General features: G+C 31.8%; 1 protein-coding gene across 1 annotated transcript; it reads right to left on the reverse strand.

The window, feature by feature from the left end:
* Positions 1–1,128: 1,128 nt before the first annotated feature.
* Positions 1,129–18,289, reverse strand: LOC134265869 (xylulose kinase-like; the record flags this gene model as incomplete). The annotated part of the gene is made up of 4 exons (XM_062748096.1): positions 18,189–18,289; positions 17,761–17,843; positions 17,438–17,507; positions 1,129–1,209 (listed from the first exon to the last, which is right to left on the reverse strand). Coding segments are annotated over exons 1-4 (288 nt in total), but the record flags the coding sequence as incomplete, so codon positions are not given.
* Between the last annotated feature and the right edge of the window lie 943 nt (positions 18,290–19,232).

Genomic DNA, 19,232 nt, shown 5'->3' on the forward strand with positions numbered 1-19,232 from the left:
AAAGTGAAAAAATGATTCTAAGCCAATAATTACCCGAGATACTTAAATATAGCCATGAAATGTCAGAAGTAGGTCACCATGACCTCCTTTTTGGTCATCATTCTCTGATATTGTGAGATCCATCAACTGACAAAGTGTGTTATTACATTTTGAGTTCTTGCTTAATAACCTAAGAATCGTATTTATTTATTACATTTTGCATTGATCTCGACGCAAAATGTAATAATGAAAAATGTAATAATCCTAAATGTGTATTGTTACATTTTGCGTTATTAAATTATGCGTTGATTTCGACGCAAAATGTAATAACCCAGGTTTATAATATAGCTAATAAATAGTCTCTAATAAAATGCTACTAAAAATCTAGAGAATTTTAGCGTTCAATATCTTGACATTTCATTGAACTCTGAATTTTTATTACATATATGAGTATGCCAGAAACATTCCAAATACGAGCGTTCAATATCGAACGTCCCGTTGTAAACAAAAAATGTCGTCTGGTCAAATTCTCAGAGTTAAATTAAAGAGAAGAAGTGGTATCTAGGTAAAATGTGTTTATTATTTACTCAAACATAAATTATTTATTAAAAATTTAGTACGTATTAGACCCATTAAAATATAAATAAGTAAATCATAACGCTCGGTGGGGACATCAGAATGATGCGATATTGAACACTTACAGGACAGGCATTAATTTGAATACCGATACTAAAAAAAATCATTAATTTGAGTTTAATTTTAGTTGGAATAATTATCATAATCATAATGAGGAAATGTTTTAGCTATATAATAAAGGAGTTATTGCACTTATATTGGTGAATATTGGCACAAGTTGGCTGTACAAATGCACGAGCTTGCGAGTGCATTTGTACAGCCAACGAGTGCCAGTATTCATCAATATAAGCGCAATAACCCTATATTATTACATTTCGCTTTATCATTACATTTTGCATTGCACCCAAACACGTATTTTTCTTATTTATCTCCCCCTCTTCAGTAATTATCAAATCAATGACAATTAACTTTATCAATTCCAAAAATTGTTCAAAACTTCAATAATTAAGGAATTAGTATCAAGATACAATTTTTTAATAAAATATACATGTACATGTAGAAGATATGTCACACCTGTCCTGCCCCTGAAATGCACGCCACTTTGTGAAAGGGAAAACCACTCTTCTTCATTTTATCTAGTAACAAGTCAAAGGCCTGTCAAAAAATGCATAATATATAAAACATATACAGCATGTACAGTTGCAAAAAAAAAAAAAACATTTCTACTCTTTTAGCCAACATTTTTATTAGTATTGTTATATGTATGGGGGCTGGACTTTAGAATATTGCATATTAATCAAAGGCTGATGGTGAAGTGTTTTTAAGCGATGTAAATTAGCATCCAGTTGTAAATTTTTTAGAAATGTTTTATTGTTCATGTTATTTCATTATCTTATTGTTTACTTGAATTATTGATGCAATACACATTGTACTTCGACATTGTAATGTAAACAAATGCTGTTTTTTTATCTACCATATTACGAACGAATTTACTTACTTATTTCAGCATTATCACATGTGTTGAAAATTGGGCGCCTGCCATCTTTCTTACGATGAAAATAGTCATGTGACATAAACATTGTCGTTTTACAATTGATAAGATCGAAATAACACTGTCCATGTCGTCGAATATTTATAATTGATAGTTAAATGTTATTTTATTGCAGTATTGTCATTTAATTATGTTTTATTTTACGAAATGTATGGGAACTTGAATGTGTAGCGTAATACTTATGTGCATGCATCATTGTTCGGTATTACTACGCCATGGATTGTGTGTGTCCGTTTTATTACAGATTGTTTGTTGAACTTATTTTATTATGTATATCGAATAGAATTTATAGCTCCTACCTTACATGTAGAACAGACATTTTTAGCGATGTTATTTTCTTTGTATTATACAATATGTATGTAAAGTAGTTCTGAGAGGCTCCAGAAAGGACAATTATTCATTGGTTTGTTGTGATCACGTGACCATTACAGAAGGTTATATATATGAGCAGCGAACGCCAGTTTCGGTACAACGATTATAACGATCAGATCTTATTACGTCATCAACATCACTGACTGTAAATTACTAGCGACTTAGGTATGAGAAAATAATGTAAACTATTACAAATTAAGTAGCGTATAATTTCTCCACCACACGGACACCGCAATCCACTGTATTTTATTAGGCCAGAGATGTTAAGCTAGGACTTAGACTCATATAGATGTAGATACTGACTGTTTTGTTATATTTCATTGAAGTCTTTATTAAATGAAATATTTGAAACGAGAAATGGAACTTGGTTATGATTTAGAAGGATGTGAAGTAAATTATCAAGGGTGTTTAAATACATGCGATGGGCTGAGGATGCCCCCCCCCTTTTTATATGTGGACGGATGTCATGAGTAGTCCTGATAAAATTTAATTAATTGAATTTACATGGGATGGAAACACTGTAAGCTGATTGGCATTTGACAGGGTGCTGAGGAAGCTTACAGTACATTTCGTGACTATTCCAAGCTTTTTAAAATAAATTAACTCATAGAGAAAAACATAACAAGAGGCCCATGGGCCACATCGCTCACCTGAGCACTGTGGCTAGGGAAAAGTAGAATTGGATTATTATTGAAAAGTTTAAATCCAAAAGTAGTCCCATAACCAATTATGGCTTTGTTATTCTTGAGAAGAAGATTTTTAAAGAATTTTACTATATTATATTTCTATGTAAAACTTTCGTCGGCCATTGTGGCCCCGCCCTACCCCCGGGGGTCATGATTTGAACAAACTTGAGTCTACACTACCTGAGGATGCTTCCATATAAATATGAACAATTATGGTTTTTTTTTATTCTTGAGAAGAAGATTTTTAAAGAATTCTACTATATATTTCTATGTAAAACTTTGGTCGGCATTTTGGCCCTGCCCTACCCCCGGGGGTGATGATTTGAACAAACTTGAATCTACACTACCTGAGGATGCTTCCATATAAATATCATCAATTATGGCTTTGCTATTCTTGAGAAGAAGATTTTTAAAGAATTTTACTATATATTTCTATGTAAAACTTTGGTCGGCCATTGTGGCCCCGCCCTACCCCCGGGGGTCACGATTTGAACAAACTTGAATCTACACTACTTGAGGATGTTTCCACATAAGTTTCATCTTTCCTGGCACAGTGGTTCTTGAGAAGAAGATTTTTAAAGAATTTTACTATATATTTCAATGTAAAACTTTGGTCGGCCATTTTGGCCCCGCCCTACCCCCGGGGGTCATGATTTGAACAAATTTTAATCTACACTACCTGAGGATGTTTCCACATAAGTTTCATCTTTCCTGGCACAGTGGTTCTTGAGAAGAAGATTTTTAAAACATACCACCAAATTTTCATTAATTCCCAATTATCTCCCCTTGAATGAGGGCGTGGCCCTTCATTTGAACAAACTTGAATCCCCTTCACCCAAGAATATTTTGTGGCAAGTTTGGTTGAAATTGGCCCAGCGGTTCTTGAGAAGAAGTCAAAAATGTGAAAAGTTTACAGACGGACAGACAGACAGACAGACAGACGAACGACGGACAAAATGTGATCAGAAAAGCTCACTTGAGCTTTCAGCTCAGGTGAGCTAAGAACCTGAAACAGTATTTACGAGGTTTGATCCAAACGTAATGTCACAATTTTGATAAAAATTGCCAATAGTTGACATGTACGAATAACGCATTCCAAAATCAAAACAGAAAATCTTTTTTTCTGTTTTAAGCATTTTGCCCTTAGGTATTGACAAAACTCAACAAATAACACAGTTTACAAGATATTTATTGGTGCGAATATCAAAAGTTTAAAGAACGCAAACCATAGTTCACATAGCTAGATTTTACGGAGTAAATTTCCTCCCAAAACTATCACTGAAACAGTTTTTACCAAATTACAATTTGAAAAAGGCAAAAATCTACAGGGTAAATTTCCTCTCAAAAATGACACTAATACAGTTAACATACAGTAGTCAATTCAAAAGCGACTATCCTTGATATAACAAGATTTTACGGAGTAAATTTCCTCCCAAAGAATATCACTGATACAGTATTCACTACAACAATTACAATTTAGAAATTGCAAAAATCTACAGAGTCAATTTCCTCTCTAAATTCACATTGGTGCATTGTACGTTCAGTATTTCAAAGCCAAAGCAACCATCGTTTACATAGCTAGATTTTACGGAGTAAATTTCCTCCCAAAGACTATCACTGAAACAGTTTTCACTACCACATTACAAATTGAAGAAGGCAAAAATCTACAGAGTAAATTTCCTCTCAAAAATGACATTTATACAGTGTAATAGACAGCTACATTTTAGGGGGTAAATTTCCTCCCAAAGAATGTCATTGATACATGTACAGTGTTCACTACTAACATTACAGTTTGAAAAAAAGAAAAAATCTACAGGGTAAATTTCCTCTCAAAATAACAATGATACAATGTAATAGACAGCTACATTTTAGGGGGTAAATTTCCTCCCAAAGAATGTCACTAATGCAGTGTTAACTACTAACATTGCAGTTTGGTAATAACAAAAAATCTACAGAGTAAATTTCCTCACTAAATTCACATTGGTGAATTGTACAGTATTTCAATGCCAAAGCAACCATCATTCACATAGTTAGATTTTACGGAGTAAATTTCCTCCCAAAGAATATCACTGATACAGTGTTCACCACTACAATTACAATTTGAAAATAGCAAAAATCTACAGGGTAAATTTCCTCTCTAAATTCACATTGGTTCATAGCACATTCAGTATTTTAAAGCCAAAGCAACCATCGTTTACACAGATAGATTTTACGGAGTAAATTTCCTCCCAAAGACTATCACTGATATAGTGTTCACAACTACATTACAATTTGTAAGTAGCAAAAATCTACAGGGTAAATTTCCTCTCAAAATGACATTTATACAGTAACATACATTAGTCAATTTAAAAGCAAATAGCCTTTATATAACAAGACTTTACGGAGTAAATTTCCTCCCAAAGAATTTCACTGATACAGTGTTCACTACTAACATTACAGTTTGTTATTAACAGAAATATAGAGAGTAATTTCCTCTCTAAATTCACGTCGGTGCAATGTACATTCAGTATTTCAAAGCCAAAGAAACCATCGTTTACATAGCTAGATTTTACGGAGTAAATTTCCTCCCAAAGAATATCACTGATACAGTGTTCACCACTACATTTCAAAATAGAAAAAAACTCTACAGAGTAAATTTCCTCTCAAAATGCACGTCGGTGCATTGTACATTCAGTATTTCAAAGCCAAAGCAACCATCGTTTACACAGCTAGATTTTACGGAGTAAATTTCCTCCCAAAGAGAATCACTGATATAGTGTTCACAACTACATTACAATTTGAAAATAGCAAAAATCTAGAGAGTAAATTTACTCTCAAAATGACATTCATACAGTAAACATACAGTAGTCAATTTAAAAGCAAATAGCCTTTATCATATTTATATAACAAAACTTTACAGGGTAAATTTCCTCCCAAAGAATTTCACTGATACAGTGTTCACTACTAACATTACGGTTTGGTAATAAAAATCTACAGAGTAAATTTCCTCTCTAAATTCACATTGGTGCAATGTACATTCAGTATTTGAAAGCCAACGCAACCATCGTTTACATAGCTTGTAGATTTTAGGGAGTAAATTTCCTCCCAAAGAATATAACTCATACAGTGTTTACTACTACAATTACAATTTGAAATTAGCAAAAATCTACACTGTAAGTGTCTTATCAAACATGACATTGATACAGTGTATATTGGGTCCTTTCGACAGCTGAACTTTACGGAGTAAATACCCCCCCCCCCCCCCACCAAAAGAATAGAACTGATACACATGTACAGTTTTCAACATATCTATAAAACGTTAACATTTTCAAGTTGACAAAATCTACAGAGTAAATTTCCTCTCAAAAGTGACATTGGTGCATTGTACATTCAGTATTTGAAAACCAAAGCAATCATCGTTTACATAGCTTTTTTGATTTGACCATGTTTACGGAGTAAATTTCCTCCCATATCAGTGATACAGTGCTACCTGCTAACATTTACAGTTTGAAAATAGCAAAAGTCTACAGGGTATTTTTTTTCTCTAAATTCACATTGGTTCATTGCACATTCAGTATTTCAATGCCAGAGCAACCATCTTTAACATACTAGATTTTACAGTCATTATTCGCAGTAAGAAAATAAACATTATATATAGAAAACATGAGAACATCAGAGGGTTAATTTCCTCTAAAAATAAATTGATACAATATACACTTTTTACAGGAAAAAGACATACATATTACATCTTATTGAAAAAAAAGACTTTCGAGGGACATTTTTATCTCAATATACTAATGTTGTAATACATTATTTTTTAATCTATAAATAAACAACATATAATCCATACAAACGCATACAGTTTTTTTTTGACTGATTTCAAGCCGTATTCAACGAGCGGAGGGGGTTCAATGCGCATGCAGTAGCATGTTGACGTCACAAACAATATCTCAAAGTACGTTGAAAATTGTATTGTCCAGTCTATATCTGAGAAGGAAAAAATGGAGAAGGAGGCAAGTTCCTCTCTTGATTATTGTCGAATAATTTGATTCAAACACATCTATCACATTTTCTTTCTTTGACCGAAGCTCCACTTCTATGCTTTCCTTATGGCTTATGCAAATGAACACTTGCTGAAAGCATTTCCAACATGTCCTAAAGAAATCTGGCCGCCATATTCTGAATAAATCCATAGTTGACCTATTGATAAAATTTTTAGACTCGTAAATCATCTCATATAATTGTTTTTAAACTTTCAATTTTTCAAAACCCATGGGCATTTATTTCTTCAGGCATGCCGGATTACATGTTGTGCACCACAGTCGAGCAGTGGTGCTTGCACAATTTTTGTAAAATCGAAAAATAGTCTTTCTGTTGGTTTTTCGTACGGAAATTTCATTTATCTAAAGAACACGTACACATATCCCAAGTCTACACGAACATTTAGACAAACTAAGACAAGATAAACTTCATTTGAGGATGATGTCAATTTTCTCTTATAAAACCAGGTCATAACTATTGCATTAATCACGATTTTGCATTCAGATTAGTTCAGACAGGACATATGCACATGATGCAATTAAGACACTAATTACTAACGCCTTGAATTGTAAAAGGGGAGTTCAGAGAGATAAATGATAACATGTACATGCAGGTAGTTTTACTGCAAATAAAATGATCGCTAAAGCACATGTTTATTTAGCATTTCACACAATAAAGAAACTACCTTGACCAAGGATCGAAATCCTCATGAACTGTAGTTAAGGGTAAAATTCATTTGAAGACACTACCTTAATTACACTTATCGTAACATATACATAATTATATAATTGTAAATATACCTTTATTGTTCAATGTTTGGTTTTGGTTTCAATATTTCTCCATTCATCAGAAAACAGTCACTTTTATATCCAGTCGTCACTTAAACCACTCCTGAAATAATTGCGTTCACAGAATGTTGGACAGTCTTACTTGGTTTTCTTTCCCTAACTTGCTTCGTGTTCTCTGTGACTTTGAAGGAGATGAACCACTGGGCAGAATGCAAATATCCGATGCCGCCAATTTCAAAACTGGCATACACACAAATCATTATGTAGGATATAAAACGGGAAACGGAAAAATAAACTGTTTTAACACAGAACTTAAAAACAAATCCATTGTTTTCAAGATAAATGAATTAGGTTGTTGTGAGAGAAAATTGAGATGGTCTGCTTCTCATCATTTCACCATTTTCTTTTCCGCTGTATGAATCCCCGCTGTTACACTTGTTATCAACCCTTTGTATTGGATAGAGCTGCGGCCATGTCATAATAATCTGACCTATATTAAGCTGTAATTTCAACATTTTCTCACCATCAAAATCTAAGCCTGTCAAAAGCACAAGTTGCCATACTATTATTTACAATTTGTTGATATTTATCATGATACTCTGCTGCGAGTGCACTAATTACATTATCTACTCGTGTCGTAGTATTTATCATTTTTTGTAAATATGCGGTTTCAAAGATCATGAAGATGTGAAAAAATCACGGACAATTATTCCTTTTCGATGATATATCTACACTAACACAATGAGATTAAAAAAGAGAAAAATAAGCTTTATAAAAAAAACTTTTTTTGACAATAGAACTCCAATATTGTAAATGAATGATTTGCTTTCTTTATGCCATTGTCTTTCGATCCTATTGTTATTTATTATTTACAGATTATTGGATGTCAGACTGCAAAAATTGTGAAGAATGATAGTAAAAATTTGAAATATATATTATTTTATGTAGCGTATATTACAGTTACACAATCTGTCTATTTCTTCTTTTTTAATTTAAACATGCCTTTTTTTTTAACTTTTAACACTAATACTGTATAATTTGTATGTTTACAAATTTAAAGAAATATACATGTATAAAAAAGAATTTAACTACAGGGGAATTTGGATAAGGCCGAGATTGTCTTTTCTTTTACACTGGCTGATATCGAATTTTTTGAATTCCCGAGTGTTTTAGCATTACTCTCTTTGAAATATTTAATAATTAAAAAATGCACAGATAGACTAAATTATTTTCGAGAAATTAAAGGAAAAAACTGTTTTTAGCAAAACTTTTCGACAACAGATCTTACATGTCTTGTCGAAAGGGTTCGGGAGAATTGCTATTATTAGGTACATGAAGTTGCCAAAATAAAAAGACATTCTATCTTAGTTCAAAATATAGTGTCTACAAAATTACTTTCTTTATTCCATGTTATGCAAAACAATCCCACACAGTTAAGTACATATGGTTATCAGATCTTACACCCATCAATTCTCGATTAGGAGCAATATGTGCTCAGCATGTATTCCTTAGGTCTATGGAGGTATCACATTGCCCATCCTGCAGAAGTCGATCGCCATTACTTTCAGTCACTCAATTAAATGAAAAAATACACTTTATTGCCTAGATATCAAGAAAAATTATGCTTAATTAAAAGAATGCATTTTTTTTTTATTTTAAAAATGATGTACATATAAATTTGATTTTTTAAGTCCAGAACAAAATTTTTAGGAGTTTTGCTTTTTTCCTTATTAATTATTTTATTTTTGTAATATATTTTTAAAAGTTGTTTTTAGCAATATAGATAGATATCCTTTCTGAGAAAGGAAACATGCCAAGAAAACCTTAGCATTCTATCTGGAGAGCGAACTCAATAAAAGCCGAATTAACGTTAATCTGTGAAACTTCCCCGAGAGATCTTGGCGAGGCAATTAATGTCTCAAAATAATTGGGTTTAAAACAAAAGTACAAAACTAATTATTAAGAAGCCTTTGCACCCATTCTTTTTTTCGGGGGGGGTCATATTAATCAAATACTGAAAAACGTAAATTAAAGAAAAAGAAAGTAATTAAAATTATTAATTGTAGTAAACTAAATCGTTAGTAGAAATAAGCTGTCTTTCAATTTTTTATTTACGTATTTCCATATAATTTTATTTCCCTTAGTATAAATTAACTTCGGGAACGATGAACTTGGTAATTCTGGAAGTACTGCGCGTCGAATTATGGGGAAAAGGGTACGAAATTCCCGGAAGTCGGCATCATTACCTGGTTAAACAAGAGGGAGAAGGAGTACTAAATGGGTAGAGGTATCACACCGGTAATTGACCAATCAAAATGAACTAAGTCAAATATAGGTCCATAAATATCAAATTGATTTTCCTTTCTTTTGAGACGTTTTTTTAATTCTCTTCCAAGCCATTTTTACAACTTTGGTACCTGTGTCTAGTAAATTTTATGTACTTTATGAACAAATAAACGTTTTTGAAAGGACCATTTTTCCGGGCATGGGAGGCTACTACCTGTGATGCACTCGGAATGTTTATAAACGCATTAAAAACGCATGGATTTGAGGTAGCCCTGTTTGCAAATGGAAAAAGAAAATGCCGTGTAGGTACCGTTTTGTGTGTGAGGATGTGTCAGCTAGTGTGACAGGTACTGTTTAACATCTCCTGCTAAATATTTTTTTCAAGTAAACAATTACCGGATTCTTTTTTTTACGATTTTTTTGTGAAAACATTTACCGTCGTGATACCTAGACACAATCTGATTGGCTATGTTAATATTTTCATTTTAATGTAAAAATATCACTGATAGAAATAAATGGAGGAATGTATCAAGTTTATTTTTCTTTAATCAAAAAAGCTGAAAACCTAGGATCCACCCTCCTGAAATCGAAATCTGCTGCCGTAAACTGTCTTGCCAGCGTTTGGGGAATATAGGTGATTTGCATCAATTACACTTTTATTGACTTAAACAGTGCGCGTCAATCGGACAAGATTTCTTTGCATGTAAATGTTAACTGTTCATATTTTTCTTACATCCTGAAAAATAAACATTTTCAACAATGTATTAATTAATATACTGTCACATGAAATAATTATACATGCATATGCGATACATGTAGTAGTAGAGTATATTATGTAAAACATGTAAATAGTAAAATGGAATAAACTTCAATGGATTTACATTATTGACAATTTCTTTCAGGTTTGATAGATAATATATCTAGATGCTTACAAAATTTAAGAATAACAGTCTTAGTAATTAAGATCAGATGTATAACACCCAATACACCATTATCGAATACAAGTCGTAAATAATAAATTACAGTTAGGAATAGAAAATACAGGCATATAAAAAGGAAGGCGATATATATTTTTTTCTATTTTAAATGATTTACATTATTTGAGTTTTTAAAATTAAAATTTTTATCAGTATTGCTTTTGCGTTAGCTTTTTCTAAAGTCTATTTTTCTCGTTTTTGACCTCATGGTGTTAGTGTAGATAGATCAACTAAAAAGAATAACAGTCCATGATTTTTATCACATCTTTGAAACCTCAATCTCGGTTACTGCTGCATGAGAGGATAATGTTTATGCAATTGCAGCAGAGTATATGTTACATATCAACAAAATGTAAATAGGGCGACCTGTGATTTTGTCGGGCTTAGATTTTGATGGTGAAAAAATGTGAACTTACAGCTTGATTTAGGTCAGAATATTATGATATGGCCGCAGCTCTATCCAATATAAGGGGTTGATTACAAATGTAACAGCGGGGATTCACGCACCGGAAAAGAAAATGATGAAATGATAAGAAACAGACCAGCTCAATTTTCTCTCACAACAACCTATTGACGCTAATTCATTCATTTATCTTGAAAACAATGAATTTGTTTTCAAGTTCTGTGTAAAAACAGTTTATTTTTCCGATTCCCTTTATTTACCCCACATGATGATTTGTGTGTAAGGCAGTTTTGAAATTGGCGCCATCGGATATTTGCATTTTGCCCAGTGGCTTATCCACTTCAAAGTCGCAGAGAACACGAAGCAAGTTAGGGAAAGAAAACCAAGTTAGACTGCTCTTCAATAAGTGAACGCAATTATTTCAGGAGTGGTTTAAGTGACGACTGGATATAAAAGTGGCTGTTTTCTGATGAATGGAGAAATAACAAAACAAAGACCAAACATTGAATAATAAAGGTATATTTACAATTATATATGTATATGTTACGATAAATGTAATTAAGGTAGTGTCTGGCATATGAATTTTATCTTTATCTACAGTTAAATGAGGATTTCGATCCTTGGTCAAGGTGGTTCCTTTCTTTATTGTGTGAAATGCTCAACACTTTAGCGATCATTTTATTTTTAGTAAAACTACCTGCATGTACATGTTATCATTTACCTCTCTGAACTCCCCTTTTGGCGTTAGTAATTAGTATTTTAATTGCAAATGTACTGTCTGAACTAATCTGAATTCAAAATCGTGTTTAATGCAAAACTATATGATCTGGATTTATATGAAAAAATTGACATCATCCTCAAATAAAATTTATCTTGTCTTAGTTTGTCTAGATGTGTGTGTAGACTGGGGGTATATATACGTGTTCTTTAGATGAATGAAATTTCCATACGAAAAACCAACGGAAAGACTATTTTTCGATTTTACAAAAATTGTGCAGGCACCACTGCTCGACTGTGGTGCGCAACATGTAATCCGGCATGCCTAAAGAAATAAATGCCCATGGGTTTTGAAAAATTGAAAGTTTAAAAATAATTATATGAGATGATTTACGAGTCTAATTTTATCAATAGGTCAACTATGGATTTGTTCAAAATATGGCGGCCAGATTTCCTTTGGACGTGTTGGAAATGCATTTAGCAAGTGTTCAATGGCATCAGCCATAAGGAAAGCATAGAAGTGGAGCTTCGGTCAAAGAAAGTAAATGTGATAGATGTGTTTGAATCAAATTATTCGACAATAATCAAGAGAGGAACTTGCCTCCTTCTCCATTTTTTCCTTCTCGGATATAGACTGGACAATACAATTTTCAACGTACTTTGAGATATTGTTTGTGACGTCAACATGCTAACAACATTGAACCCCCTCCGCTTGTTGAATACGGCTTGAAATCAGTCAAAAACTGTATGCGTTTGTATGGATTATATGTTGTTTATTTATAGATTAAATAATAATGTCATTAGTATATTGAGATAAAAATGTCCCTCGAAAGTCTTTTTTTCAATAAGATGTAACATGTATGTTTCTTTCCTGTAAAAAGGGTATATTATATCAATTTATTTTTAGAGGAAATTAACCCTCTGGTGTTCTGCTGTTTTCTATATATAATGTTTATTTTCTTACTGCGAATAATGACTGTAAAATCTAGTATGTTAATGATGGTTGCTTATGCTTTGAAATGCTGAATGTGAAATGAACCAATGTGAATTTAAAGAGGAAATTAACCCCATTTAGATTTTTTCTATTTTCAAACTGTAAATGTTAGTAGGTAGCACTGTATCACTGATATTCTTTGGGAGGAAATTTATTCCGTAAACATGGTGTAAAATCAAATACGGTTCGGTTTCAAATACTGAATGTACGATGCACCAATCTCATTTTTGAGAGGAAATTTACTCTGTAGATTTTGTTAACTTGAAAATGTTAACGTTTTATAGATATATTGAAAGCTGTACACATGTATCAGTGCTATACTTTTTTTTTTGGGGGGGGGGGGTATTTACTCCGTAAAGTTAAGCTGTCTAAAAGACCCAATATACACTGTATCAATGTCATTTTTGAAAGGACACTTACTTTTTTGCTAATTTCAAATTTTAATTGTAGTAGTAAACACTGTATGAGTGATATTCTTTGGGAGGAAATTTACTCCGTAAAATCTACAAGCTATGTAAACGATGGTTGCGTTGGCTTTCAATGAATGTACATTGCACCAATATGAATTTAGAGAGGAAATTTACTCAGTCTGTAGATTTTTATTACCAAACTGTAATGTTAGTAGTGAACACTGTATCAGTGAAATTCATTGGGAGGAAATTTACCCCGTAAAGTTTTGTTATATAAAGGCTATTTGCTTTTGAATTGACTACTGTATGTTTACTGTATGAATGTCATTTTGAGAGGAAATTTACTCTCTAGATTTTTGCTATTTTCATATTGTAATGTAGTTGTGAACACTATATCAGTGATAGTCTTTGGGAGGAAATTTACTCCGTAAAATCTAGCTGTGTAAACGATGGTTGCTTTGGCTTTGAAATACTGAATGTACAATGCACCAACGTGCATTTTGAGAGGAAATTTACTCTGTAGAGTTCTTTCTATTTTGAAATGTAGTGGTGAACACCGTATCAGTGATATTCTTTGGGATTAAATTTACTCCATAAAATCTAGCTATGTAAACGATGGTTTCTTTTGCTTTGAAATACTGAATGTGCAATTAACCAATGTGAATTTAGAGAGGAAATTTACCCTGTAGATTTTTGCTATTTTCAAATTGTATTTGTAGTGGTGAACACTGTATCAGTGATATTCTTTGGGAGGAAATTTACTCCGTAAAATCAAGCTATCTATGTAAACGATGGTTGCTTTGGCTTTGAAATACTGAATGTACAATGCACTAATGTGAATTTAGGGAGGAAATTTACTCTGTAGAGTTTTTGTCTATTTTGAAATGTAGTGGTGAACACTGCATCAGTGATATTCTTTGGGAGGAAATTTACTCCGTAAAATCTAGCTATGTAAACGATGGTTGCTTTGGCATGAAATACTGAATATGCAATGAACCAATGTTAATTTAGAGAGGAAATTTACCCTGTAGATTTTTGCTATTTTCAAATTGTAATTGTTGTGGTGAACACCGATCAGTGATATTCTTTGGGAGGAAATTTACTCTGTATAATCTAGCTATGTAAACGATATATGCTTTGGCTTTGAAATACTGAATGTACAATGCACCAATGTGAATTTAGAGAGGAAATTTACTCTGTAGATTTTTTGCTATTTTCAAATTGTATTTGTTGTAGTGAATACTGTATCAGTGATATTCTTTGGGAGGAAATTTACTCCGTAAAATCTTGTTATATCAAGGATAGTCGCTTTTGAATTGACTACTGTATGTTAACCGTATCAGTGTCATTTTTGAGAGGAAATTTACCCTGTAGATTTTTGCCTTTTTCAAATTGTAATGTGGTAGTGAAAACTGTTTCAGTGATAGTTTTTGGGAGGAAATTTACTCCGTAAAATCTAGCTATGTAAACGATGGTTTGCGTTCTTTAAACGTTTGATATTCACCAATAAATATCTTGTAAACTGTGTTATTTATTGAGTTTTGTCAATACCTAAGGGCAAAATGCTTAAAACAGAAAAAAAGATTTTCTGTTTTGATTTTGGAATGCGTTGAATGAAGTTTTACATGATATGATCGAAGATACATTTATTACAAATCAGTCCTGAAAAATCAAATGAAAATGATTTATACTTTTCAAAATATCAAATTATATACAAAGAGAAATTATGCTAGTCGCGGAAACTAAATAACGTCAGAAGATGGATACGCGCTGTCATACACTTAGGCCCTTCCCCTTCGTTTCATTAATAATATTTGAGATTAACGAACACATTCACATATATTTCTCTTTTAAAAAGAATTTTTGGTACCCATTGTACACTCACTTTATACATAATTCAGACATTGGTCAAAATTCTTTGAGTAGTACCATAAGACAAACTTTAAGTTTCTTATATCGCTCTAACCGTTTCTCTTTTTGGACAAGGTCAGACACCACTGAACGTTTCCACCCGACCTCCCCTTCTCGGTTTTTATGTCCTCTGCTTATCATTCAGTGAACCATGACCCGCTAAAAATCGCAGAAACAATCTATAATTAAGGTAAGTCACTCGTCAAATTTTTAAATCAAGGATTTTTTGGGAAGTATATTTTGGATAAGTACTCATATAGTATGACTCAAAATCGCAAAGAAAATAGGGGGTCAGTGTGCATCTTACTGATCTATGGTACAATTAAGTTGACCTTTTCGCACTTAAGATTTAACTCTTTGATTTATTACTTTATCTCTAATTTTATTTCATCAGATGTTACTACGTTAATATATTTAATCTTATTTTACATAAAATAGTTTGAATAATATTTATCATTGAACAAATCTTGCAAATTAATGCGCGTTTATTATTGTGTGACCTTTTTGCACTAAAAAATAACATATTTGGGGTATTAAAAAACTAAATAGGCAATAAAACATTTTCTTACATCAAACTTTTTAGGAGTTAAGTGCTGATCAGTCACAAGTATCGAGTAGTTTAAAATAATGAAAGAAAAAGTTGGGGTCAGTGATGTTAATTGTGAAATATTGGTCAAAATATGTGATTTTCAGGCAAAAAATGGTGTAAATTTTATCTTGACTTCTTTAATATATCTTCATTTCTTGGCAAAGTTTATTGAGGGAAGGTGTAAAACTTGTTCTAAAAATATGAATTAAGACCTATATTAAATATTCCTGCAAAATCACAACGGAAAATATTCTCCGAGTAAAAGTATGTGAGGCTAAAGTTTCAAGACATTGAATTTAATAAATGTGCAGATTTGCAGAAATTTCTGCTGAATATCCTTTCACCACAGGAATTAGTCCCTCATAAATCTTGCTTCTTTGTAGATTTTTAAGCAGTTTTTTCAATGAATGTTAAAAAAATTTACATTGTTGATTATAAATATTTTATAAAAATTAAATTTTAATAAATATTTTTTAAGTAAGAGGTTCTGCATGAACTTTTCTAAGAAGCTGACGATTGACTTACCTTAAGTATCTTGTTTACATTTTCTCCTCCGTGACTTTGATTAATCATCTTAACTTTTTTTTACAGGCGATTTCCCCATTATGAAGCAAAACACATTACAGCTCGTTTTAGCAGTTTTCTCAAGATCGACATTTCATTTGTTCAATATTAGCTGATTAAAACAAAAATATTTATGATAAAAAAATGACGCCATCTTTTTTTCAACTTAAGGACATACGCAAGGTACCTTACCTACGGATAATTTTTTCAAGATATTCTAAATTTAAACTTATGATACCATTACATGTTCCTAGACAAAAAAAATCAGCATGCGTTACCAGGGGTTTTGAAAAGATATCAAATTGTGAAAAATTTTGCATTACTCAAAGAAAAATGTACAAAAAATACAAAACATAAATTACAGATTTTTTTCATCAAAAATTGTTGAAGAAGAGGTGTGCAAATCCATACATAGACATTAAAAGTATTGCACACATGTCCTTCATTTAGCATGTTTAGTGGAACTCTTCAACTCCAGGGAAGAATCCAATAAAGTTCAAACTATTGCATATGACCTTAAGGCTAGAAAATGTCGTAAAATTTTGTCTTTTAAAATATTGGGCGATTAAACGCTTTAACAGATGCTTTTTAATGTGTTTGTCTTTATTCATTCTAACAATTTACACTTTAAAATGTGACATTTAGTTGTGACACGGCGACACCTCTTATATTTAATATTCTAAACGCCTATAAAATTAATTCAATTAAACATTTTTAAATGAAATTTTCAATTTTGATCAGATTTTTTGTGTGCATCTTTTGTTATATAATATTTGATAACATGACGCCAAATATTAAAGATATTGACACAGTGACATTACTTTTGGATCAACCCTCGTACTATATATACAAAGCTTACAATGTAAATAACTAAATTAAACCATTTCTCAATTCTTGTTCCTAATATTTTAATAATTAGATGTCAAAAAATTACCCAAATACAGAAATAAGAGATATTTTTCCTTTATCAAATATCTCAGGAACATTGGAAATATTTTCAATAGTGTTATGGAAAATATTTTATTAGTATACTATGTGGTGGTCCTAAAATTAATTTTAAGTAAACATATCTGCTACAGTAACTTAAGACCCTTTAAATGACAGGTAATCTTACCTTGACCCACATGATAGTAGGGGCAGTAACTGTGACATTATCGTTGTGGATGTGCACTCCTCCATGAGTTCTAAAACAATATTCCATACACTCTATAAAATATTTTAACACTAGAAATTTTAATTTCAAACTCATTATCCTTAATTTTCTGACAATTTAACAGTTGTATTGCCATAGTTTCCTTGAGTTCTAAATAAGAATGTTTGACTGTAGATAACATTATGTTTGATACACTTATAGTTATAGAAGTACAAACCAGGGAAGAGAAAAAAATACTTATTTATAAAAAGTTAATCAATATAAACATTCTAGTTTTTACTTACTTGAATTCTGGAAGATCCGAGTCAAACTTGACTGCTGTTTCATTTACAAGTTGTAGAGAGTCATTTATTGCTTCAGCCTTGATCTGTATAAAAAGGAAAATATACCTTCTTGTGTCATTAATTGAAAAGTGGATATATTCTTAAAACCATACAAAAGCATCATCATAATTAGCATACAGTTATATACGCCACTGAATTTCCCATTTGACCTCCTCTTAGATCCGCCTCATTCGTAACTACTTGGCCATTTCCGTGAACGATAAATTTCTCTTTCGGAAAATGGCCGAGTAGTTACGAATGAGATCCGCCTCACAGTATTTTTTTATATTTAGATCGGGGTCAAGATTTTTTTTTTTGTCTTAACACTAATAATTTGTCAAGTAACATACATTTTAAATGCAGCTATATAATAAAATGCATTCACCTACTTGTTGTGTGCTAAAATCAAATCCCAGAAACAACCGATCTTCACCAGCATCCATTGTTTACTGTCCACTGAAAACTGGGTCATCCTACGATTAGACCGTCCCCTAGTCGCTGAATCCCAGAGGCAAGCGGTAAATCTAGTCTTCCCGACTCCGGACGGTCCCGGATTTTGGATTTTTAGCTATTTCTTTTTGACATGTGCACATAATTTATTTTCAAAACTTTTCAGGAGCATTTTATTGGTTTCTAGGTTTTAAGTTTGAATTAATTCATTTATGCAAAAAAAAAAAAAACTTCAGGAAACACGCGCATTTAATATAAATCTGTCTTTTTTCTTAAATTTAGATATTTAATTTATTTTGTTTATCATGCTTTATACACACGAGATGATTAATGTTTTTATTTTAAATAAAAAAAAAACAATTTGAATTATCTATGTGCTAAGTGTAAAATTCAATTTGCATTGATTGTTTTAATTCAGAAAAAAAATAGGTCCATCATTAACAAGCTTTATGCAAACAGGTTTGTTGAATTACTTATCAGTCATTAAAGCGCAAGATTTCACTTTATATTTTACGCCGATTATATGGTAGAAGGTAGAAAATGGTCAGGATTATTAAACACAGTGATTACTTAGCTCAAGAAATATTTTTTATTACCATTTTTCTTTCTATCTCTTTTTTCCCCTTTTTTATTCAATAAGATGAGATTTTTTTTATGCATCCGATTATATAATTGGGGAAAATATCAACAAAAAATTGAGGATGTAATCAAATAAATCAAAATACAATTTGCATTTTTAACATCGATAAGCAGCTAGCTAAGTAAGCTTTAATTTCTTCATTCCGAATCTGCTGATTAAGTTGCATTGTTATTATTACGATATTGTTATAACCTCTTGAAATAGAAACATAACATTTTATTGATTCAAACTTTTCCCACATTGTCAAAAAATTTCGTTAATAAATAACCATGCCGATCTGAATATATTAGAGGTGCCCTTTCAGTGAACAATATCAACTGTTTGGCCTCCACCCCCTTCCCTG

Source organism: Saccostrea cucullata, unplaced genomic scaffold (genome assembly GCF_032062105.1).
Source record: "Saccostrea cucullata isolate Sc308-1 unplaced genomic scaffold, CSIRO_AGI_Scuc_v1 ctg10725, whole genome shotgun sequence".
Classification (NCBI taxonomy): domain Eukaryota; kingdom Metazoa; phylum Mollusca; class Bivalvia; order Ostreida; family Ostreidae; genus Saccostrea; species Saccostrea cuccullata.